The sequence below is a fragment of the Sparassis crispa genome (assembly GCF_003851025.1).
Source record: "Sparassis crispa DNA, contig_000003F, whole genome shotgun sequence".
NCBI classification, from domain to species: Eukaryota; Fungi; Basidiomycota; class Agaricomycetes; order Polyporales; family Sparassidaceae; genus Sparassis; species Sparassis crispa.
The window spans coordinates 1,623,310-1,648,050 of NW_020939750.1; the positions used below are offsets into that span (position 1 = coordinate 1,623,310).

A 24,741-nucleotide genomic window follows, 5' to 3' on the forward strand; every position below is an offset into this window, starting at 1 on the left:
TTCCCCGGCCCCTCAGACCAAAAAGTACCAGGAGTGTCCATAAGTGGGTATACCCGTACCCGACCTGGGTGGCATGTGCAGGTCACCCGGAACCCGTGCAGGTCACCTGCACGGGTGTGATGTGGGTCGGGTCGCAGGTACACCCGGGCAGATGTTACCCATGTCACTCCCTACTCCAGTGCCTAATGACGAAGCTGCGTGGTCTGCCGCTCGGCGTGTCGTCGCTGGGTGGGGTCTAATAATTATGTCTTGGCTGTCCTGTCAAGGGTGTCGGACATTAGCTGGGGCGCAGCGGGGCACCAGTGTTAATAAAGGGTGTTGAGAACATGGCATGTCATCAAATTGACGGGCACTTGAAGTGGAGAGGGATGATTGGGCAGTGCTTGGAAGAGTGTGGGGCTGCTGGGATTCTCCATGGTGAGGTGGAGAAACATCTTACAGTTGCCGAGGGAGGACAGGTCTATTCCCCAAGTTCTCGACACAAATCAGTGGCTGCGGATCAATTGTTTGATGGGAAAAACAGATATTTAATTGACTGCCGAGGCTCGTGGCCGGTTAGGCACCTGCCAAGCCGGCTATTTTCCATGTCTACTCACCATCCCGCTGTGGCGCCGCCATGTCACACACTCGTGCTCATGATGTTCTGGCGTCATTTCTGCTTCTTTGTCAGTAGTATTGGCTTGCAGGTTCTTACTCCATGCATCTTTATTATATTTGCAGTTGAGTTAGGCCAAAACTGTTGTTCAGGAGGGAGTGGTTGTACTTCACTTACGTACACTCAACTTTTTAAGATGGAAGAGGACCTAGTGAACAATATTTGGGCACTTACTAGTAGTGAAGACAACTATCAAGTGATCTACTGCAAACCATGATGCCATAAGGGATTCAGTGAGTGTGTTGCACTTCTCTGCTGAGTCCAGGATTTTATGTACATGGTTCTCCTTTCTGTATGCATCACGGTAGGGGTACCTATCTATGTTCTTTATACTTAGTCTCCCGAGGGCAGATGGTAGACACTCCGCTTCAACCTCGTACCTCGGATATCCATGTCTGACGTCTGCTTTTTATTACGGGCTCTTACTAGGAGGTCTTGATTGCCGACCCAGCGCATCACGTGCTGGCACAACGCGTCTGTAAATCACGCTGAACGTGTCGCATTTCGAGCACAAGAAGCACCCGTTGTCCTGTGCTGCATGTGTATACAATACTTTCCAATGGGTATATTAATTGAGATTGATTTTGGAAACTTTGCTGTCTTATCTGCTTTGTACTGGTCCAAGAGGGCATTACATGTTTGAATCTCGTAGGAATCCCTCTATTCTATGGTTGCCGAGGATGGACAGGTCTATTCCCCAAGTTCTCGACGCAAATCCCTAGTTGCAGATCAATTGTTTGATGGGAAAAATAGATATTTAATTGAGTGCCGAGGCTCGCACACTCCCGCCGCACCGCCATGTCGTGCTCATTGCTTTGCATGATGCACGATGCTGCTGGTGTATGTTCTGCTTACTTGCTACTACTGGCTCACTGATATTCTCTCTGTGTTTTGTTTACATACCGATACTGAAACTTCATTTCACAGGTCACTGGCATGGCACTCGTCAAATCGGCTATTCTACTTTCTCTCGGTCTGCTAGCAAGCCTGTAGGTGCATCACTGTGTGCCACTCTCATCCCCCCGTTTCCTTGTTCCTCTTCCCTATCTCACATGTGTCACATCCCTCAGTGTCTTGTGCTTTTCTATCCCATGGAGTGATTGACCTTCAGAAGATGCTTGTCTTCAACTTGCATGAGCCCGTCGTGCGTCGCATTGATGCACTTGCTCAAGCATGAGTATGTCACATCGTACCAGGACCTAACTGATGAGCCCGAGGCAGCAGGTAACTTTCACCAGAGTTTCAAGGATGCGGAGCCCCCTGTTGATACGTGGAAGGTCATGATGTACTGTAGGTTTCTAGGTATGTAGTGCCCTACTCAGCCCTCATTTCCCCTCGTGCAATCTGCGGATACCTGCTTCTTCTTCAGATTCCCACCAGGTTGGTGATGTTCTGAGGGTCCGCCCACTACTCCAGATAGCCCTGCAATCACTAGCCGCACCAGCTATACATACCAACTGTTCGTTCCGTGTGGGCACCACAGGTGGCTTATGTCGCTTAGGCAGTGCCGGCGTAAGCCTGCGCAGCTGCGATGTCACCACAGGCTTATTGTGCGGAATTGAACGTGTATTCACCTGGGTGTTCAAGTGCTCCGCTGTGTGGCTCACCTTCAGGCTGTGCCCTCAAATTGATCTCGTTCTCTCCCTCGACAATGCCAGCGGATCCGTGAACACACTGCTGCTATGTGGGGCAGGGAGAGTGGTATAGGCAGCACATGACGAGGTGCTTTGTCCTGGGGTCAACATCGCGGATGGAATCGCACATGGTGAGCAACTGACCATGTACAGCATGGTTTCCTGGGCGGTCCACGCACCGGCGGGCTTCTTCTTCACGCTGTTGTCGCCCGTCATGCCTGCCCATGTCCATCCAGGACTGCGTCGATCAGATGAGCAGCGCACAAGGTAGATGGGATGATGTGAGACTACGTACACAAATAAGTGCACGGTGAGGTTCGCGAATGGCACGTCTCACAGCTCGTGCGTGAGACCCTCTGAGAGTGACTTCACAGCAGCATTGGATGCATTGTATGCGACGTTGCCTCTGCAGAAATGTCACAGTTCAGATAGCCTCGTGGGGAATATGCGTGGAAATGCGGAGATGTACAGAAGGTTCGTGAAGCTCACCTCGCCCCACACTTCGTACACTCGGTCGTGCAGCCGGACGACCTGGTCGAACTTGCTCACATCCGGACGAGCACGTTCGCCTCACCGACGACCTTGGCAACCTCTGTGCCAATTTCACGGAGCTGCTTTTTGTTCACGTCAGCAACGGCAATTTTGAGGCCAGTTCTGCATGCAATAACGGGCCCAATGAGTCTGAAGAAATATGATAATTTCAATATATGCTTACTTGGCAAATTCCAACACTGCCACTCATCTGATACCACTGGCAGCACCGGTGATTACAGCGACGTGACCTTCATGGAAGACAGGGTGTACGTCCTTGCTGAGAGTTGGATTCATGGGTGTCTCAAAAGCGAAGGAGGAACCAGAATGGAGAGGAGACGGATGACAGCTGGAATTGTTTGTTCAGAGGGCCATGTTTGGAAGATAACAGAGTCAGCCGATTATCGACGGGAATGGAGGATCTGCAGTCTGGGAATACTTTCTCGCCTTTATATCCTCCCTTTCCGCCGTAATGTGATGTTGAGGGACCGTCCCTTGAGCGAGCGCACGATCTGCGTGAGCTTCTATGGTATCGTGCGCAGCTGCATCTTCGTGAGCAGCGAGTGCAGCACGCGGAGGTAACCACCAGGATGTGGGAAGACGTATCGACTCGTTGTCCTCATTGATGTTGCCGATCTCGCGGAGGAAGACGTCGACGAGCACGCACAGGTCATTCGTGTAAAAATACTCTGCCACGCCTTTCATCATGAACAGGAGGTACAGGATCTTGAGCATGAGCACTTGCATGCACAAGGCCTCTGGTGTCCTATCTGCGACAAGGCTAAGCATGCGGAACAGTTGATGACCAGCACGGCTTACCTGTGCAATTGTGCATGAAGATCATGTTCTCGCTGAATGTCATGCTCGAGCCTTGCCGCGACAGGGGGAGGGTGAAAGATAATGATTATCATGGCGCTGTCACGCACCAAAAGTGTTTGGCTTGTGAACACGTAACCACCGGTGAAGCACTCGATAAAGAAGTCACGTGACTAAGATGGAACTCGAGAATGTTTGGCCGAGTGTGTCACCTGATGCTCACATTATGCTATTGGACGGGAAAAACTCGGAAAGTGCTTTCTCCCTACTTCTCCCTGCTTGCTTTATGCTATTGGACATGGAGGTCCCAAGAGTTTTGTCTTCCCTGTTTCTCCCTGCTCACTTTATGCTATTGGACATGAAGGTCCTAAGACATTTTTCCTTCCTACTTTCCCCTTTGATCACGTGATGCTCTTATTTTGCTATTGGCCAATCTGCCATGTAACACTACTATGTAACGGTCACAACAGGTGACACCCGAGGGGTATAAAAGGACCCCTGAGGCGCCCCGACCCTCAGTCTTCTCTCCCCACTTGTAGCACCCCTATAAGTGAAGAGTTCTCCCTTCGCTTGTAGCTTACCCTACAAGTGATAAACTAAAAGAATAGGAGTTTATTCCACTCCTCCCAGTAACATTGTTACTCGTAATCAAAAGGATCCCGACGAAGTCAGTTCAGCGCAGGCAGTGAGTTGTTACGAACACAACTACTGCACTCTCGTATCATTTCTGTTGGGTAGTCTAGCACACGGTTGCTAGATACTCAACCCGTTCTCGGAAAGTTCTCGGACAACACGTAGGAAAGTTATCGGTCAGGCACATCGTATTAGGACACACGCACTCGGTAAAGCCCTGCACACGATTGTAGGCACTCGGATAGGAACACAGAAGACTCGGTAAGCCCTGCACACGGTTGTAGGCACACTGTTAAGAAGACAATGAAGAATCGGTAAGCCCTACACACGGTTGTAGGCACACTGTTAAGAAGACAACGAAGACTCGGTAAGCCCTGCACACGGTTGTAGGCACACAGATGAGAGAACACAGAAGACTCAGCATCATATAAGAAGACAGAACGCAAGCCCTTGCACATGGTTGCTAGGCATCCCCCTCTACATTCCCCCGTCTGTATTGTACAGACTGCCATCCCGACTTCAGACAACAAATCACACGTATAGCTCAGGCGTCCCTAACCCATTATCATAAAAATAAATTTGATATCACTGAACAACTGTGATAGCCCTGTGTACTTTCCTGTTTGCCACGCCCGGTGAACCACAGCAAAGTACCACTCACTTGACCGGGAGTCAAAAGCTCCTCTGGCCAAGGCCCGTGCATACCCTGAGTCGACAGCGCGCCCTCACAACTGCTCCATTGAATACCCAGGATTCAGCGTCGATCAGTATCTACCAGTGAGTAAAGTCCTGCAGGTCTCAAAAAGGTTCAGTCAGGCCTGCATCAAGGTGAGTGGAAGTTCCAAGTTGGACCCGAGCTCCAGAACTGACAACATTGATGAATATAACACAGAAACTCACCTTCATTACTGGTGCACAAGGCGACTCGAGCACCACTACTGGCGCCGAGCTCTCCCAAAAGAGCGCCCAGAGTTGAGACGTCATTTTTTAGGTGCCGCACAGGATGACTTGGCGCTCATGACCAACGTCTTGGGTTGCTTGTCCGAAGCCATCTGTGGATCGCAGGAGCAGGTGCATTGTAGCATACCATTGACTTACCTTTCCCAGTCAAGGATTTCCAGTCTGAGTCCAACTTGGTCCAGCTGGTGAGACCTCAAGAGAAGTCCAACTCATAGAAATCCATGCCATCTCACCCGGCACACGCGTTGCACTTTGCGGCCAGCCAACAAGGCAGTAAGTATCTCCCAATTCTCAGTCGAGCATACGACTCACTGATATTACAGACCGGGCTATTCTAGGGTGTGAGCAACATACGCACGTTGCACCACTTTATAAGCTCATAAGCTGGATAGAATGCTCAGTATTTTTGATCATCATGCAACAGTAGCCACTGCGTTGGTCCTCGTACAATTTTTCCTGTTTATCTCTCAATTTGCTCACTCAATTTTACCCAATTTCTTGCTAGTCATCGGAGTCGGGCTGGGGCGAGTGTGTCATACAGCTGATGCACTGCCTGGCATACTCAGTTAAAAGGAGCATGGATGGTACATCTCATTGTGTCCTCGTATTCCTTCTTGTCTCACAACAATGGGGAAGAAGGCTCTCCCTGATGCTGCATCCTCCCACTCCTCTCTGAAGTTGCATGTCTCACGCAAGGCCGCCAAGGTCATGCAGACTTTGAAGGCTGGCATGAAGGCCTTAACTCGTCCTTTAAAGTGCCTTCGCAAGGCAGCTTCATCATCTAAGCTGTCTTGCACATCCTCCAGGGTCTCAACGTACACCTCTAAACCTGACACCATCTCCATTCACTCCGATTCCGGTAGTGCAGAGGCGCTGGCTCTCACTGATGCGATCTCCATTCACTCATCAACGAGCAGCTCTAACGAGGGTGGACTGGAGGAGAATGATGCACAGGAGCTCAGTAAGTGCGAAGTTTACTTCTCACGTCGGACTACATACTAATGACACTCATTTCTCAGCACACTTGCAAGCAACTTGGAGGTCCCCGGTCTATACGTTCTTCAAATCGAATGTCTCGGTTGAATATTATAATGGATGCAAGTGTCATTTCTTTCCCTGTGCTGCTCGCAAGTGCAAGAATCCCCTCGGTGGTGTCCGACGGTACCAGGATTCCAAGGACAAGGCTTTCACATTGAACCTTAAGACTCACGCTATTAACTGCTTCGGAGCAGCTGCAGTCGAAGCAGCAATCAAGGGAGACAAGGCCCCACGTGATGGTTCAATCTTCGCAGTGTTTGCTCACACGTGGAAGCTCGGTACGTGATTGTGTTTCTCCCTCCATCACCGGCCTCCCTCCATGCTCATCACACTCATGTGGGTTAGTGCACACCTAGTTAAGTGGGTCACCGAAAGCAATCACCCTGTCAGGATTGTGTCAGACCGTGAGTTCCAAGAACTCATGATGGCTGGCCATCCCACCCTCGTATTGCCATCATCCATGACCTTGGCTCGGGACATCAAGAGTTTATTTGAGCACTGTCGTGAGCGCATCGGACAGTTATTACGGGTACGTACCTCTGACCAAAATCCAGTTTCCTCAATAATATTATTTTTAGGAGCACCCGGGGCACCTCAACTTTGCCACGGATGCATGGACTTCGCCGAACCATTGCGCCTTCGTAGCTTGGACTGTCCATCTCGAGTTCCAAGGGTATCCGCTTTCTTTTCTTTTGGACGTGATTGAAGTCTTGGAGGTATGCCACATTGTCTTTCATCGGGCACCTTACTCATCACGATCTCAGTCTCACACAGGTCAAACACTCGCACGTGAGTTTCAGGCCATGCTGGTCAGGTACGGGATTGAGCAAAAGGTATGTTGCTGACTTGTTTCAATGTTGTTTATATCATACTGATCATTTTTCATAGATCCTGACATTCAACGGTAACAATGCGACATCCAATGACAAGCAAACAACGGAGCTTGCCAAACTCCCAAACTCCTTCGAGGAGGTCCACCGTGTTCGATGCTTCAACCACACACTGCAACTTTCAGCCAAATCACTTCTCAAACCGTTCAATGCTGCCCTTGCGAAGTTGTCTGACTTGCAGGATGATACACCCGATGATCTACCTGATCTCTTAGGGCCAGATGACGATGGCGACGATGATGATGATGATGATGTTGAGAATGCTGGTATGGAATTCACTGATGAGGAAGAGATCTACAAGGAGGTTGATGGGCTGGCGGAGCTGGACGACGATGCACGTGAGGCCCTTCTCAATGAAACTGCAGACGTTCAGGCCACGTTGACCAAGGTGAGTGCACACTCAAGCTAAGTATACTCTTACTGATATTGCAGTGCAGATCCATCAACTCGCTTTTGCCATCATCCACTCCAGCACAATTGCACTACCAGCCTGGTGTGAGATGTGTCAGCACTATAAACTCCGTGTTCGCATCATTCCCCGTGATGTCGTCACTCGGTGGAGCTCGACCTACGATATGTTAAGTTTTGCAATTCGCTATCGCCAGCCCATCAATGCTATCACTGCAGACAAGGTCTTAAAACTCCGCAAGTATGAACTGGACATGGACGACTGGCAGATTGCCCAAGCTCTGATGCAGGTGCTCAAGGTATGCATATCATGAGGGCACAGTTGTCGCAGGTCTTCTGACAGATTTATTCCACAGAAGTACAAAAAGGCCACACTCTTCTTTTCTCAGGACTCCATCAGCACCATCGCAAACGTCATTCCTACCACATCATTGTCAGCTATAAAGAATAATCTTTAGTGCTTATAACTTACAATTAAGGCTGAAATTCGGGTTTAATAAGCAGGCCATGTACAAGGATAATCTACTGAGGGATTATCCCCTCAGTAGATTATCCTTTTGAAGTAGTCTAAGCTAATCTGAAGATAATCCAAAGGGATAATCCAAAGGATAATGCTAAAGATCATCCAAAGGATTATCCAAAGTCAAAATTGATTTAAGAACTTGCATTCAGCCAGGATTGAACTCTTAACCTCAGGAGAAAGTCACATGACTAAAAAACTTCAGACACTTTAACCACTACTCCATATGACCTTAACAATTTGCACTCATGCATAATATATATAGTAAATTTTGCTGAAAGGACTTAGACAAATTCTGCTCATCACAAAAGTAGTGACTGACTTAGACATAAGAAAAAGGATGTTTCTAGTCACTTTAGGATACCCTTCAGACCCAGCTCTTAGCTTCAACATAACTTGTAGTGTATTGTAACTAAGGGCTTCTCAGATGACTAACTGACCATTGTACTAACACATGTCCCAGGGCATTATATGTGATTATCCAGAATATAGATAGGATATAGGCTGGTCCATCTTATAGTACTAGTGTATTTACTAGTTGTTCTATAATGTCAGGGGTGCAGAAGATGTCCCAAAGTGTCTGAAGTTTCTTAGTCATGTGACTTTCTCCTGAGGTTGAGAGTTCAATCCTGGCTGGATGCAAGTTCTTAAATCAATTTTGACTTTGGATAATCCTTTGGATGATCTTTAGCATTATCCTCTGGATTATCCCTTTGGATTATCTTCAGATTAGCTTAGACTACTTCAAAAGGATAATCTACTGAGGGGATAATCCCTCAGTAGATTATCCTTGTACATGGCCTGCTTATTAAACCCGGATTTCAGCCTTAATTGTAACTTATAAGCACTAAAGATTATCCCTCATAACTGACATCACTGCCTACCATGGATACTATTGACGACATGCTTGGCAGTGCGGGTGAGCAATCGGTGCCGCCTGCAATCCAGTCAGTGATGGGCCTCGCGCGCACCACTATGAACAGGTATTATTCAAAGACCGATCTCTCATCGATATATCGCATTGCTATGGGTAAGTTTGATACCGATTTTTGACGTAAATTTACTGACTTACATCTAGTCCTTCATCCCAGTTTGAAGCTCGAGTATTTCAAACAGCGCAGTTGGGATCAGACTTGGATCGACACTGCTGAGAACATCACGCGCGAGGAATATATCGCTGTGTACGAGGAGGCCGCTACACTACAACAATAATTCTCGGATAATGCAGGTGCAGACAACATAGGTACAGTCAATGTACAGGTATGTTCTCGCTATTTTGGCATCATGTAGCTAATTGTCACCTTGGTGTTGGCACAGGGTGCAGAGGACTCAGTGGATGATTTTGCTGAGTTCACCAATATCTCGGTGAACAGTGCAGTCAAAGTTCACAGCGAGATGGATGAATACCTTGCGCGCCCGGTTGAGAATGTCTCAGACCCTCTCAAGTGGTGGTCGGACAATCACCGAGCATATCCGAAGCTCTCACGGATGGTGCTCGACTATCTCAGCATTCCAGGTAAGTGTTGTACTCGCTGCATGTAAGACTAAACTGACGGTGGTATCCACAGCAACATTCACTGCAGTTGAACGCGTGTTTTCACAAGGCCGACAACTGCTTCATTTCACGCACAACCGCCTTGCCCCTTTGACAATCCGGGCCTCTCTGTGCCTTGGGTCTTGGGCGCGCAGTGACCTGCTGCGCATGGAAGATCTCATTGCAGCGGTGACTCCAAAGAAGTGCAAGAGGGTAGAGCTTGATGAGGACAATGTCCAGGGTACTCAAGCTATATGAGATATATTTACAATTACCTTTGTCGTACAATATAAATGATGCTGCACCATTTGGGGGCTGTACCCGTCCTTGGCATACCACGGGTTTTAAACATACTGTAGGTGTTACCATATGGGATCCGACCCGTGGTGCTGGCGGGTACGGTGTGACGGGTCGCGGGTGCGGTGTTGAGAATTTCACCCGTGGTGTAACCCGTGTTATACCTTAAACACCACCAGTTCGCATCTATCGTGCAGGTGACTGATATTGTGCATAGCTGTCAACTAATACCACTCTGGGGGGAAAAAATCGATCTGGCATTGCGATCACATACTGTTCTTGATGTCTGTGACAGATTTTATGTCAATCCATACTTACGCCACCATGACTTTGTACTCTTTCGCTATCTTGTGGATCGAGCTAAAGATGATTAGACCTAATTGTGCCATGACAGAGAGTGAGCCTAAATGATATTGACATTATTTTACGGAGGTGTATGAGTGATCTACACAGCATTACAGAGACTACATCAGTCACGCACATGGCTACACGTCCTACAGAACCTTACACAATGGTCACCATGGCTACCTCACTCAGGGCTTTTTCCTGATGTTTCGATGCATTGTCACTCACATTCTCCGGGCGGCCTCTGCGATAGACCTATAAGTACCCGCACGCACACCTTCAACTGCAGCCTGCATACGCGACTCATATGTTGGATCTGTTGAAGGTGGGCAAGCTGGCGCTCATCTCGGAGGTTGCCAGCGGAGTTTTCCATAGTAGATTTTGTATGCTCGTGCTGGTCGTCGTACGTTGGGAGAGAATTTTATTGTCACCGCTGTGCCATCTGTTGCTGCTTGTGCAATAGGTTATGAGCCTCGAGCTCTGACACCCTAGTGTTTGCTTCTTCCTACTGCTTACACACCCTGCTTATTCTCTTGCTGTGCATCCTCGAATCAACCGCTAGCAACGACCGGTAGTCACGCTTGCAACTGCATTTCGGCCTACACTTTCAATTTTCGGCAGTTACCTTTGGCTTTGGTCATCATGCCAGAACATGACTCGCACATTCCCAAGCTCGTTGAGGGCAACTACATCAAGTGGAGTGCCCTGATGAAGGCGCATCTGGTCGCTGCAGATTTGTAGGAGGTTGTTGGGCCTGAGGAGGAGGAGCTGGTAGTGAGAGGACTGAAGGGAGTGGCAGCGAAGAAGAAGAAGTGTGAGCAGGTGTACTGGAAGATCTTGATGAACCTCAGTCTCCCAGAGATGGCTTTTGTGTTGGGTTTAGAAAACCCCCGAGAGGCATGGGCTGCACTTGAGGAAACTCATAGGTCAGCGTTTGTCAACACTATTCCGTCATTGCATTGCTGTTTCTTTGGAGGATGGGAAGGATGAGGCTGTGATGTTGGTGAGGGTTTGGGATGACTCAGGGGAGGTTTTGCATTTGTTTTGGTTTTTCCCTTTTCACTTCCTTACCCTCAATGGGTGCTCACCTTGTGGGAGAGTGTTGAAGGTGGGCAAGCTGGCACCCATCTCGGAGGTTGCCGGCAGAGTTTTCCATAGTAAATTTTGTACGCTCGCACTGGTCGTTGTACATTGGGAGAGAATTTTATCGTCGCCGCTGCGCCGTCTGTTGCTGCTTGTGCAATAGGATCTTGGGTGCTCTGCAGGTGTGATGCCCGCGGCATCGACGTGCAGTGCGCGTGGATTGACGGACGCGAAGTGTGCTGCCAGGACGCGAAGTGTGCTGCCAGGACACGATGGTGATGATGATGATGATGAATTCCGTATTTATATACCGCAACAAGCAAACAGCTGTGCTAAGACGCGGTGATCGCCGGTCCATACAGTAAGTGGGCATTAAAATGCGCCACTCCACCTAAGTATGACTGGGCAACCATATTAAGAATCTGAAAAGTATCAGGGGGGGTTCTGCGGCGTGTGGAGTAGATAAATGGAGTCGGTTGTAAGGTGTCTGCATAATAATCGGTCGCATGCCGCTAGGGCTGCATGTCTTCGTTCACATAATAAAAGGGGCCTGGGAACCATATCGGGTCTTTTAGCAAAGTAGCAAGTCGGGATTGCCGCTTTGTTGCATGCGAGTCGTCTGGTGATGAGGGGAGGGGGACGGTATGTCAGCATGCACCTAGTACCGTGTGTCGCTATGGTCCTCCACTCCGCCACGTGGGAGCTTGTTGTTCGTGTCCTCCTCCTCCTCCTCGTTGTCGTCTGTGTCATCTCGGTTTGACGTCTCGTTGTCGGTCTCCTCTCCTTCTGGCTCTGGTTCTGGTTCATCTTCCCACCTCGCTGTTCTCCTCCCCGCTCTCTTTTCCCCCATCTTCGTGAATGCTCTGCTCACCTGCAGGAACTCTCCCAGTGCTTCGATTCCTTCCGCCGTTCCGAGGATTGTTGGGAGGTCGATGGTGTCGCTCACTTTTTGTAGTAGGTGTCGGTAGTCCTTGTATCGTTCGCAGTCTTGTAGTATGTGTGGTCTGGTCTGGAATAAAGTTCCACATGTGCAGTCAACGTGTTCAGATGGAACGAATTGTGAGTAGTACTCACCTGTAAAGGCGTGTCCTGTTCGGCATTGCACGATGCACCTGAACACCTCCCAAGGGAAGTGCAAGAACGTCTTATACGGGTGTGTCTGCGGGGGGATTCTATTAGCTGACGCAAATCTTCCTGTTGGTGTTGTCTTCTTCCAAGCTTTGGTCCAGTTCCTGAGCGCTCTCTCCTTTGCTCTCTGTAGTGCATGGGCTCTGGATGCTGTCATCGGCCCTCCTGTGATTCTTGTTGCTTCCTTTGCTAGTCGGTCAGCTGTCTCATTACCTGGGATCCCTTTGTGGCCAGGTGTCCACGCGATCTCCACCCTATGTTGTGGGTCCGCTTCGAGGAACTCTAACATGAGCTCCCGGAATATCCGCGCATGTCCCTGGCCCAGTCCACTGGGTGGGTCAAAGATCGTGCTGATCGCGGAAGTGTTGTCGGCATAGAAGTGGATGTGCGTGATGTCGGTGTTCGTGTTGTGTATATAGGATGTCGCATCTCTCGCTGCCCATGATAGGCTGCTGCCATCTTGGCATTGTATACTTCACTTTGCTTGCCCATCCCGATCTTCCTGGTAAATACTATGGCTTCCTGGTTCATTGCAGCATGTGCGGCTCCTACTCATCATCTTCCTGCTGTTTCCAGCATCGAGCCGTCGGAGTACAGCAGTAAGTGTTCTGGTAGCTGTTGAAATGCATGTACGTGTTCGTTATGTGCTTTCATCACCTCGTCTTTCGTCCCTCCCTTCTTCACTGGTGTGATTACAAGTCATCTGTGGAAGTCCTCAACGGTCCGCTTCCATGGGGGGAGGCAGAGCGGCAGAATTCTCTCATCTAGTGGGTGTGATCGAAGTGCAAGTCGCGTGAGTTTAGTAGACTTCGGTGGTTTCCTCCGTGCTGCTGTTGTCTTCTTGTGGGTCGGGAGCGGTGGTTTCGGGGTTGTGGTCTGTATCTGTCTCCATTCTGTAGGTAGCCATTATAGAATAGGGCTGAATGGACTTAGCTTGTTGAATCGCACTGCTGCTCTCGTGCTCGTTAAGTCTAGGTGGTCTTTGATCGGCATAATTGCAGCTTCTAGTTCTAGTGCGGCAATGGAGGTCGTTCGGAAGGCTGCGCAGATGGGGCGTAGTGCTCGATGTTGGACTCGTTCGAGCCAGTTCATATGTATCTTCTTCCCTTTCCACCACACGGCACTGGCATATGTCATGGTTGGGCGAACACATGCGATGTACAGTGTCCTGAGGTGTTTCTGCGAGAGTCCCTTGACAGTGTTAGCCAACATGCTAAGGCCATTTACCGTCTTCTCTGCTCGTCCAGCCATCTGTTTCACATGGTGGTCAAATGTTAGTCGGCGGTCCATATATACTCCTAGCCATTTGATCGCTTCTTCTGCCCTTATGATTACCTCTGTACCATTGTCCCCGGGTAGAGATATTGTCCGGGAGTCTCCTTGTTGTCTGCGTCTGTTTGAGTAGTGCATTAGTTCTCTTTTTACCATGTCTGATGCTAGTCCGACGCTTGCAAGCCATCATTCGACTTCATGGTATGCTATTCTGAGAATCCGAACGTTAGTGTCTAGGAATTCTGATGAGATGTACAGCTTTCCGTCATCAACAAACATTAGTAAGTGGGACGGCGATCGGTTTGTCTGGTAGCTTGAGTCCTGCAGCTTTCATTCTAATGTCATTCTCTGCTCTCTGTTGGAAAATCTCGAGTATCTCTGCTGCGTATATATATCGTGGCTTCTCGGTCAGATAGAAAAGATGCTGTCCATCTTACCAATTGGAGTGGGAAGCCCTTCTGGCGCATGACGGTGAGTAGTCTGTCATGATTAACAAAATCAAAGAATCCCTTGATGTCGAATGTTAGCGCTGATGTTACCAGCCCATGATTATGGGCCGCCTCTACATCATTGACAAAAGTTAGTATTGCATCGTCCGTTGAGCTACTTGGTCAGGCTCCAAACTGGTTTGTGGGCACGAGGTTGTGTGTTGTAACCATGTAGGCTAGGCATGTCGAAACTATCCTCTCGAGGGCCTTCCCTAGGCATTCTAAAAGTTGAATCGGTCTGTACGCCCGGGGGTTAGAATAATCTGGTTTCCGGGGCTTTGGGAGCACCACCACAATCACCTTTCACCAGGCTTTTGGGTGGTATCCTGTCTTCAGACAATGATGCATTAGCGCAGTAATGGTAGAGTCTGCAACTTCCCATGCCCATCGAATCGCCCGGAATGGGTTCTGGGACAATCCTGGTGCCTTGTCAGCTCCCTGGTCAAATATGGAGTTCTTAACCTCTTCCTTTGTGAGGGGTTCGTGCATGAAGTCATTCACTCCTGGGGTTGCGAGGTCTGGAATCTGTGCATTTTCTAGTGGTGGCGGTGGTTGGAAGAGTTCATTCTGTAATGCTTCACACTTATCGGTGTGGTGTACTGCTGGAGGTTTGTTTGGTCCCTGCGAAATTGCTGGCGACTGGTAAGTGCGTTCCCCTTTGCCCCACTTACCAAAGCTCCATATATCCTTTGTCTCTGCATCCTCCAGGGTCTTCGTTATCCACTTGTCCCTTGAGGTCTTGTATAGGCATTTGAAGTAGTTACAGCTCTTCTTGATTGTCACTGCAATGGCCGGGGATTGCATTCCCCATCGCTTGTTGTGTTCCAGGTTGGCAGAGCGTTGTTGTGCAATCCTCTTGTTTACCTTTTCCAGAGCGTCGTTCCACCACGGTCTGGCCTTGTCGCTTGGTTTCCGTATTGGAACCGTCATTTCGTTCGCTGCCTGCATTGCTTCTGTCAGTGCATCAGTTGCCCCATCCAACTGTTCTGTCGTCATTGTATCTTCTAAGTTGAGCAAGACATTCAGGTGGGCCTGACACTTGTTCAGGGCCACCTGAAATGCCGCCTTCCACTCCTTCAGGTCTGCATCCTTGAAATTGTACTTCTTACCTGTCACGTTCTCTATCTCGACTGCTCTATAGTCAAGCTCCCAGTGCAGTGCAAAGTGGTCAGAGCCGAATGCTTTGGTCCTGTCGATGGTCCATTTCTTGGTGGCATTCAGCTCTGTCGCTCTCGGGTTCAAGAAGGTCAGATCGATCGTCGAGTATGTTTTGTGTGAGTGAGAGAAAAAGGCTGGCTCGCCCTTTTCATTCTGGATGCTGAATCCTCGTTCTGTCAGCCAATCGACTGTGCGCTCCATAATCTCATTTGCAGGTGTTGCGTGTCGTGACCAAAGTGGGTGGTGTAGGTTCCAGTCTCCCGATAGGATTACCGGTATTTCGTTCGGTAGCGCTACCTTCTGCAGCCTTTTCACTGCGGATCTCTTACCCTGCTTCTTGTTATCGTTGTAGATGTTGACGATTAGAGTTGTTGGATGGGGTGCCTGTTGTACCTCGAGGATCTGCATGTCTAAGTCATTAGCTAGGTCAGATCGTAGTGTTACCGTGAAGTCTGCTCTCTTGCGGACATAAGCCATCGCTCTTGGTCGCTTTCCTTTCGGCATGACTGAGACCGGTATTATGGCTGTCCAGCCCATTGCTGATTCTGCGACTGGTCCTTTGTTGCCGCCTCCGATGTTTCCCCACCATGGCTCTGTTATTAGTACAATATCAAATCTGTCCTCACCGACCGTTGAGTTGAGTAGGCTGTGTATCGCCCTGTTCTGTGTGTTTGCATTGAGTTGTAGGACGCGGATGGGTTTCGTGGTTATTGTCTCTAACATGGTTGTGCGTCATCAACATTCATCGGGTGTGGGATGGGCATTCTCACCGAGTCTCGGACCGCTTCAAGGGCTGCCACTGCTGCGGCAAACCCTCCTTTTGCAGCTCTCAGGGCCTCCATCCGGGCTTTTTCCTCCATCTCGGGGAAGCGTGCTTTCAAAGATTCCAGCGTATTCTTGTGTTGTTCATCTTCGAGATCTCGGAATCTATTGTTAGCAGTATGGGCCTGTTTCGCTCTCGCTGCCTGGCTCGGAACGTCAGTGGCCTTACCCGTTGTTGTCTTCTGTGGTCCTGTCACTGTTTTCCAGGTGTCTTGTGTGTTCACTCCTCCTGCGGGGGCCTTCATTGGTCGTGCTGCGGATGTTCCGATCCGTCTCAGCCGCATCGGGCAGTTCCTGAAGTTTGCTGTGTGAGTTCCGTGGCAGTTCATGCACTCGTGTTCGTGGGGGCATTCCTCATCTCCCATTCCCACATTACCTGCCTCACATTCCTTGCACGTGTGGTCATCTTCATGGTGCTTCCCTCTGCACCTTCGGCAGCTTGTCACGTTCTTGCATCGAGCACATATGTGTTCGAAGGACCAGCAGTTGTTGCACTGGATGACTGGGGGTTTGTCAGCATAGTGTTTTACCTGGGCAAACGTTCCGGCGATGGCCAGGTTCTTCACCCGCTTGATCAGGTACTCAGCATCTGTTTCGTTAGCGAGTGCAATCACGACTAATGAGTACATCACCGCTTTGAGGTCTGATGTGTGTCTCATCCATCTCAGCATCTCTAGTACTTCCATCTTTGCATATTCTGGGTTGTTCTCGATGAGCTCCTTCTGTATCTCTTCTGGTGTTGGGATGTTGTTCGTGTATTGGTTCCAGGTATTGACCCCATTTAACTGGATCTTGTACCACGGTCAGTCCGCTCTGACGCGCGTTTGTCGGCTACCTGCGAAAATCTCTACAAATCTATTTGCGAACAGCACTAGGTCTGCCGCTCGCTAATCAGCTCTCGTGAATATTATGCAATTATTGATTGCGTTAAACTTAGCATTGACCACTCGTAGGTGTTTGCTATCCTCGTGTTCTTGGAGCCTCTCATTAACCTGTCTGACAATTTCAGCTTCTCCCGGTCTTTTACCTGCCTCTGCTCCATTCTGAATCTCGACGATCATCCTCGATGGGTGGTGTGCTGCAAGAGGGTTAGCTGGTATCTGTTTACTCAGTATCTTGTTGTCGCTGCCTTTCGGTTTCGGTATAATCAGTTTCGCGATCGCCGCCGCCACTTTCTTCGTTGTCTTAGGCTGAGTCATGGGCTCGACCGTGGTCCTCTCCTCATAGTTTAAATGTTGCATCTGGTTTCTTCCTGTCTGGTGCGTCAGTTTCGTTCCTGAGTTTCTTACTTGTGCTTCTATCTCATCCATCCTCATCGTGAGCCTCAGTAGGAGGTTTGCCACTTTCTCGATGTGGCTGTCCTCCCTGAGCGGGCTCTGGGTTGCTTTGCTGGTATTCTGCTGTGCGGCGTGTATTGTCTCGTCATTACCTTGTTGTGGTTTCTCCTTCCTTATTCTGAACTTTTCGGCAATCTTCTCGACATTAGCTATGATCTGGGCCGAGAAATCAGCGTGGTCTGATATGGTACTCATGATCCTTATCGTGTTTTGGAGTGCTTCTTCGAGTTTTTGCATCGTGTTTTCTCGTCCGTTATCTCGAGCTGTGGTTGCCTCTTCGGTATCTTCTACTTCCATATCAGTGTGCTCAGGTGTGTTCAAGACATCACCTTTCGGTCCCTTTCTCGTGACTCCTCCCGGCGTGGGACTCGGGCTGGTCTGGTGTTCTAGAACTCCTTCAGTGCTGTATCTATCCTTCTGCGGTGACCTTGTGGTAGCGTTCAGTGCCATCTGGCTCATCTCTTTTAGAGTACTGGGGATCCCGGTTTCCTGGTGCGTCTGTTCGGTCATGTGGTCCTCCTCGACCTGCATATTATTTTTCTGCTCAGCTCGTTCCAGTGCTGTGTTAGCTCTGGGAGTGTATGGGGTAGTCCTCGCCTCTTTTAGAGGGTGAGGGTTGTCCTCCTTGCCCATTTGCTAGGATTTTGCCCCAGGGCGGACCGTGGGAAAATTCGTAGCAAGTGGTGGTAGCGGCAAGAGCCGTGTGTCCAGGACGCGACGGTCGTGACCGTGTCGTGGTGGACGCCACCACTTGAAACCCCGCTGCTGATGCTTGCGGCAGACTTCGGCCAGTGTGAGTCCGCGTGACATTGCAGGTCAAGAAGGGACTCCTCCAATACCGATCCGTTTGAGCTCGTTCGACCTCAAGAATGATGTATTACTATAAAATCATACATATAAGAGATAACTAAGTCGTAGAGGCAGGGGAAAGGGTGGATTGAGCGAGGTGCCGACTTGGGGGGCATGCCGGCGGTCTTGTGAGGCATAGTAGACCTGTCCTCCCTCGGCAACCGTAATCTGGAAGACAAGGCGAAGCAGATCGTAGAGGTGGATCGGCTCATCGAAGAAGGCCCTAGCGACCATGACGCTTTTCAGCAGACTATGCAGTAAGCACGCTCGTTATAGACGTACGACTTCCAGGCTGGTTCATTAAATAATTCAACACATCGACGTTGCACTCCGCATGATGTCCATGTCAATCGACGTATGTAAAATAGGATATACCACTGTGAGAGTCCGATAGTATGAATTCAAAAGCAATATAAAAGAGTACGATAATCGCATAGATGACGAATCCGACGCACACCTCCGTCTAGCGGCTCTGATCAGTGCATCATAGTAGCCCACCCAGGCCGCTCAAGTCTAACCCGGCCGATTTCAGTAAGTCCTGTCACAAGGCGAAGTTAGAGAAAGCTTTGACACAGTGACGAATGCAACTGACTCCGATTTCACTCGCGCTCAACGGGCAAGCAAAGTTAAAATTGCTGTTGATAGTAGGCTTAACGGGGATGAGCAGTACCCTCATGTCCAACTGCAACGACAACGGGATAAGTAAAGCATAAGCCAAGGGTATTAGTGAGACGCACAATAATCTTGTAGTCAACGGTAATGTCCGATGATGCCTGCCCTGGTATGATACCGCACTTTCCGGCCAGGCTGATGAGGATCTTGAACCCAGGGTCGTTGGTCATATTGTACTGCAGCGCAATGGGTAGCGTGAAGTTGGTCTGTTTGTCGGACCTGAAATCGATGTTCTTTGCTGTGCCACTTCCGATCGCAGTCTCGTTACCGCTCAGAGGATAGAATAGCTACAGAGTCAGAAGTCAAACAATGCTCGGAGAAAAATGCTGCCGAATCAGGACGTACGTCTGCAGTAACAGTCTTCAAGTTGACAGATAAGTAGTTGGGGTTGCTGACGCTGTGGACTATGATGAGAGGCTGCCAGTGGAAACGTAGAAAGGGGACACACCTGACGTTAACATCCAAATTCACAGTAAGACCATCGCTGGTCAGATTAACCTACATGCGAATTAGGCAACAGCACACGAAAATATGAAAGGGTGATTTACAGGATTGGTGGAAGAGATAGTCGGCTCATTGACAACGACATTGGGTGGTCTAATCCACTAAAGCCAGTCCGGTTTGAGTACATCACTACTAATCGTCCAACAGCTGATAGCTTACCAGCGCCAAAGAAATAATAATGCTGATGGCAAGGAACAGGAAGATCATGATAGTGCAGCAAAAGAACCTGCCGAAGCACCATACACCGCTTCCTCTCGTCCACAGGTTACCCTGAGACTCACTTCGCCAGTTCCTCAAGTTTCTTGAGTTTCTAACAAGAGCCAAGAATTATCAGCAAGGCAAGAGACGACAGACATTCATGTTATGACTGACTTGGGGCCTCGCGGCCGGGGGACTGCTTCATCGGCCTCAAAGACGCTCCTATCCCTCTCCTTACTTGCTACTGGGGTAGGGTCATCGCGATATCCACCATAGGTCCCACTGTCGTACCCATATCCCGCCTGATCATAGGTTGGGTGCGCCGGCTCATTATCGTACGGATTATACGGCGTATCGTCATACTGCTGGGGCGGTGAACGAGTCTCGCCGGAGTAGTTTGCGCGGTAAGCCATTCGTGAGATTCAGGAGTTTGGTGAGTTCAAAAACGTCAAATACAGCAGTACCGGGGAGGACAGAAGGAATCGAGAACGCTAGAGTGAGCGTCCGGCGCCCTGAAGATGGTTGTTACAGCCTGAGATGCTCCACCGACACAGCTGCAGCACTGCTACAGGACTGCCCAGTCCGACTGGGGATTGGCTTTACCACGCCTCACGTGCACAGCATTTCGTGATGCAGACTCTCGGCCTACCCAAGAGGCATGCAAAAATCAAATTCCGCACACGAGCCATAAAGAGGAGCTACAAAAAAGGATTACGTAAGTATGTCACTTGTTTGTTACCTCTGTGACTCGACATCACACCTACTAAGCGCCCGATCCCGACCCCGCCCCCTTACCGCCGGCCGAGCACCACCCCCCGATAGGTGTTGCAAGCTTTCCTTTGCCATAGGTTTCAACTGTAAGGCATGGGACTCATACGAATAAGCCTTCACTCACCTCCTACTAGCAGTTTCTTAGGTGGAAATAATTTCCGGTTAAGGGCCTCGGAGACCCCTCCCCCTACCCTGTGTCTCGGATTTTGCCGGTGCATGCCTCTTGGGCCTACCACCACCACCACTCCAGACTGGCTTTCACACGGGAGCTCATAGCGCAGGAACACTCCATCGCCTTACTCGCGAAATTCGCACACGATGTACTTCAGATTTTCGCCCGCGAAAATCTTATTGTTGTCAGCTCTAGAGAAGAGCTTGAGCGCTTCCCTACCAGTCTCATGCATCCTTGATGGACTTCGTGGGACAGTGCGCTTCTCCACCTCACGTCGGCTCGTGGTGAGTCTTATCAGTCAAGTGCACAGCCACTTCTGATGCCTACCAGGGTTTTTCCCACTGGGTTTTCCTTGGAGGTCTTACCCATCACTGGCGTAACGTGTAGCGTAGAGTAGTATGCATTGATCGGAGCGGAGTGTGTCCTGGATGTGTTGTACCTTAGGTTACGGTAATCTGCTGTGCACGAGTGGACCGCTGTAGTCTAACTACAACAACCCGGTGTTCCTGAATGGGACCAATGCCGGTTACCTACCTACCTACCTACCTACCACCACCGTTACTGTTACCGTTACCGCGCCGACACTACAGTCTGTCCACAGTGGCAATCCTGCCGTGACTTGTCCCGCTCACGGTGGGGTTCGATGCAGGGACCGCCGGTGCTAGAAAATATTAAAACCACATTAGCCCCTATTGTTCGACATTTCGACGTTCACCATCTGATGCTGTTGCTTTATTCTTTTCTCTTCCTCAGTGCACTGTCAACTCCAAGAGGGGGGCGAGATTTGAATCGGGGATACCCAGCTGTTTGCAAGGGGGATAGGAAACTGGTGTACGGGGTCCAATTTCAGCCACCCGCGCGTTTTCCTCCCAGTGCTCACCATTTTCCACCTCTCTCCTCAAGTTCTTCACGTTAATTGACTCTAAATTTAAATCTATGTTCTGTAATGTACACAGTCATTTCTGTGCACTCAAACCGGACATTTCCGCGCAGTGTGTGCTTCAGAAGAAACTATGTGCATACGTCAGATGCACGTGACTAAACGCGATTTGTTTAACGCAGACTTTGCCGCTCGCGTTCTTGTGCTGTGTCGCTTTGCGTGCTCTCCATCCTCTATGACAATTTCGCACGACGAGGAGGAGCGACTCGGTATACCTCCAGAGAAAATTCCTGTCAAAGTGTCCTTCCCCGTCGACGAAATGACAGTATCAACCGGATGGCAACGTGCGAATGGGTGCAGCGAAGAAACACAAGTAATCTTATGGATATGTATTATATACTACTCGGAAGTAACTACTGTTAATGTCATTGTCGATGAACGTATGTTTGCAGTCGCAGAATATGGGAATCATTGTGCCTGTGCCGGAGATCGGCACGTCTTAATGCGGAAGGTGGCCCCCCCTACCCCAGTTTACGGGGTCCTCGAATTTTTGCGAGGACGGTGTCGAGAGTTCAAATCTCGCCCCCCTCTTGGTCAACTCGGTGCCATGTCCTCTGCATCCAGGAGACTCTGTCTCAATAGGGGCTCCGACTGATACACACCATTTCTCACGTGATGCCTCTCAGTGCCGCTGTTGATTTTTCGTCATTTGACTTTCCATCGACCCCAGTTGCATTGGAAGCAATCACCTTCACAAGCCCTCTTGCAGTACGACATCATCTGTTGTGCACCTTGATTGGTGACCATCTGATGACTGGCCATTATTGGGAGGACATGGATCATGGATCATGAAGGATTGAAGTTGGAACCAGTGAGTTTGCGAGGGCTGCATTTGTATTCATGCAATTTGTGCCGTGGATGACTGGGAAGAATGATGGACTTCATGGCTGTGGGACTTCGGAATGCTTACAGGTACTTCAAGGAGAACAGGTGAATAGCAAGCTTCAGCAGAGCTGCAGAAGGACTTTACTGTTGCATTACTTTACTTTACTTTACCATACATACTTTAGTTGTAGCTGATGAGGTGCCTTTCTGTACCTGAGCCACGTAGTTGGCGTAGTCAGCTAATTTCATACGTTTCCACGTTTCCTTTTGCGTCGACATAGTTGCGGTTGCGCACGTAGTACGTATGCATGTCTTCGCAAACAAATCGGTATAGGACAACTCATAAGATACATACTCCAAAGGAGCAAGAAAACCGAACTGACGAGAAATATTCAAATAAGAAAATAACACTAGTACTGTCCTAAGGACCAGGCAAGAACGGCATCCGCTGACCCCCCGACGTCGACGTGGACTGCGCCATTGATATTGACCCTGCCATAGGTTCAGCAAGAACACCGGTGCCACGATCACGTAGCCGCTGGGAACCAGCAGACTGACCAGAGGAGAAGAAACGCTGAGATTGTGACTGAGACTGAGATGTTCGCGGCGGCAAGAAATTCCCAGAGCTTCTGCTAGGCGTTGCTGACATAAACCGCTGCGAGGGACCCGCGGAAGAGGCAGGGAGCTGATGTGTCCTTTGAGGCACAGTTTCTCTGCGAAGCTGCGGTGTAGGAGGCGGGGGCATCTGCAGTTGACTTCGAGTGCGATGAGTGCTCTGCTCCATTTCCGCCAGGAGTGCACTAGCCATGGAACGTTGGAGACGAGGATCACGACCGGCTTCTGGAGCTGCCATCATGGGTGTATGCGTCTGGCCCGATCCCGGCTCACGCGACTGACCTTGCGATTGACGAGCTGCCGCTCGCCTTGCGGGAGCCGCCTGAGCATGAGAGAGCACCGGCGGAAGAATGCCTTGAGATTGAGGAGTATGTGGTGGAACATATGCATATTGTCTGTAACGGAACATCAATAAGGGGGTGAAGACCACGCGTCGAGTTCAGAGCCCTGCGCGTAAGATGACGCACCGTATGAACCGACTCGATCCAGGCCTATCTGTTTCTTGGGAATAAGCGTTGGCATTCCGACTGCTACTTTGGAATGCCCGAGGTCGTGCGAATTCGTCATCTTCGTGCGAGGGGTGTGATTGTTGGCTGAAACTGGGTTGTTGTCGGTCTGGGCCGAGCGTCAGTCGGTTGGGTCCAACGGGAGTGATGATAGAACGAGGGCTGGAGTTCGTCCGACTGCCAGATGGAACCCTTCGACGAGGTTCAGTTGGCTGGAAGCGCATTAACAGCAAGGCTTACCGATGATTCTCGACTCTTGGTCGTTTTCCATTCATATTTATCTCATGAGGCGCTTCTTGAGCATATCCCAGATACTGCCGTAGTTGCGCGATCTCGGCGTGAAGATCCTGGACGGTCCTACCCGCGTACCATCAGAACGAGAGAAAGACGGCGAGAGGTGGATAGAGAAGTCATAGATACTTCTTGAACACTTTGTTCTCGAGATGCTCGCCCTTCAGACGATCAATCAGTGCGCGCTGCGCCGTGTACTTGTCCCTATAGTATCGCACTAAAGATGCCATAGTCTCCATCTGGAACTGTAGATTGTGTTACAGCAGATCCTTCTGAACGTTGACAGAGTGAAGACGAACCTTCGCACCGTACGCGACTGTGTCAAACGCTTGCGGGACTGACCGGAACCAATCTGACATCGGAGCATCCATCTGGGGTCATAGATGAGGGGAGGTGTAAGTGTGGAAGTAATTTCCGCTACATACCTCTCGTTGCAGTGGGATCAATTGAATTCCCTGCTCTCCGCATTGTGCACAGCTTTGATCTGCATCTGTTATGAATGGACAATATGTGGTTGTATGCGCAGATAAGCTTAGACCATTGCGTGCTCACTCAAATGGATGTTGCAGATCACATGGCCACATTCCGTGAGCCAGAAAGGCACCGAGGGTGATCCCCCAGAGTTTGAGATGAAAGACTGATGGCATTTGCAACAATGGACGAACTCCCAGAAATCAAGGTCTGGACGGGCCCGCGATGATACTTGTGACATTCTCAGAAGAAAAAGGAGTCGCTTTCAGGTGATGCGGCCTCGAACTCAGTAACAAGAACAGCGCCGGCTGGAAAATCTGAGGACTGCAGGATGTGCAGGGTGGCAGCTGGGTGGCTGCGAGCAATGGCTAGTCTGCT

The 24,741-nt window shown here is 49.8% G+C and overlaps 6 protein-coding genes across 6 annotated transcripts; 2 read left to right on the forward strand and 4 right to left on the reverse strand.

Annotated features, from left to right (window-relative positions):
- Positions 1-3,213: 3,213 nt before the first annotated feature.
- SCP_0406290 (hypothetical protein) lies at positions 3,214-3,682 on the reverse strand (the record flags this gene model as incomplete). Its single annotated transcript, XM_027757357.1, has 2 exons — positions 3,214-3,590; positions 3,640-3,682. The coding sequence occupies 2 exons, from the start codon at positions 3,680-3,682 to the stop codon at positions 3,214-3,216; spliced, it is 420 nt and encodes a 139-aa protein (XP_027613158.1).
- A 2,174-nt stretch (positions 3,683-5,856) lies between these two features.
- On the forward strand, positions 5,857-9,297 carry SCP_0406300 (hypothetical protein; the record flags this gene model as incomplete). Its single annotated transcript, XM_027757358.1, has 10 exons — positions 5,857-6,190; positions 6,249-6,545; positions 6,624-6,796; positions 6,846-6,983; positions 7,032-7,100; positions 7,156-7,545; positions 7,595-7,864; positions 7,922-7,998; positions 9,000-9,115; positions 9,164-9,297. The coding sequence occupies 10 exons, from the start codon at positions 5,857-5,859 to the stop codon at positions 9,295-9,297; spliced, it is 1,998 nt and encodes a 665-aa protein (XP_027613159.1).
- A 183-nt stretch (positions 9,298-9,480) lies between these two features.
- On the forward strand, positions 9,481-9,877 carry SCP_0406310 (hypothetical protein; the record flags this gene model as incomplete). Its single annotated transcript, XM_027757359.1, has 2 exons — positions 9,481-9,601; positions 9,654-9,877. The coding sequence occupies 2 exons, from the start codon at positions 9,481-9,483 to the stop codon at positions 9,875-9,877; spliced, it is 345 nt and encodes a 114-aa protein (XP_027613160.1).
- A 4,658-nt stretch (positions 9,878-14,535) lies between these two features.
- On the reverse strand, positions 14,536-15,894 carry SCP_0406320 (Putative 115 kDa protein in type-1 retrotransposable element; the record flags this gene model as incomplete). The annotated part of the gene is made up of 1 exon (XM_027757360.1): positions 14,536-15,894. The coding sequence occupies one exon, from the start codon at positions 15,892-15,894 to the stop codon at positions 14,536-14,538; it is 1,359 nt and encodes a 452-aa protein (XP_027613161.1).
- Positions 15,895-18,882: 2,988 nt separating this feature from the next.
- Positions 18,883-20,185, reverse strand: SCP_0406330 (predicted protein; the record flags this gene model as incomplete). Its single annotated transcript, XM_027757361.1, has 8 exons — positions 18,883-18,936; positions 18,991-19,080; positions 19,136-19,357; positions 19,416-19,467; positions 19,519-19,568; positions 19,619-19,675; positions 19,734-19,884; positions 19,947-20,185. The coding sequence occupies 8 exons, from the start codon at positions 20,183-20,185 to the stop codon at positions 18,883-18,885; spliced, it is 915 nt and encodes a 304-aa protein (XP_027613162.1).
- A 2,716-nt stretch (positions 20,186-22,901) lies between these two features.
- Positions 22,902-24,604, reverse strand: SCP_0406340 (hypothetical protein; the record flags this gene model as incomplete). Its single annotated transcript, XM_027757362.1, has 8 exons — positions 22,902-22,972; positions 23,039-23,490; positions 23,563-23,793; positions 23,842-23,958; positions 24,022-24,137; positions 24,192-24,263; positions 24,318-24,382; positions 24,445-24,604. 8 exons carry the CDS (start codon positions 24,602-24,604, stop codon positions 22,902-22,904), a joined length of 1,284 nt encoding a protein of 427 aa, XP_027613163.1.
- Positions 24,605-24,741: the final 137 nt, after the last annotated feature.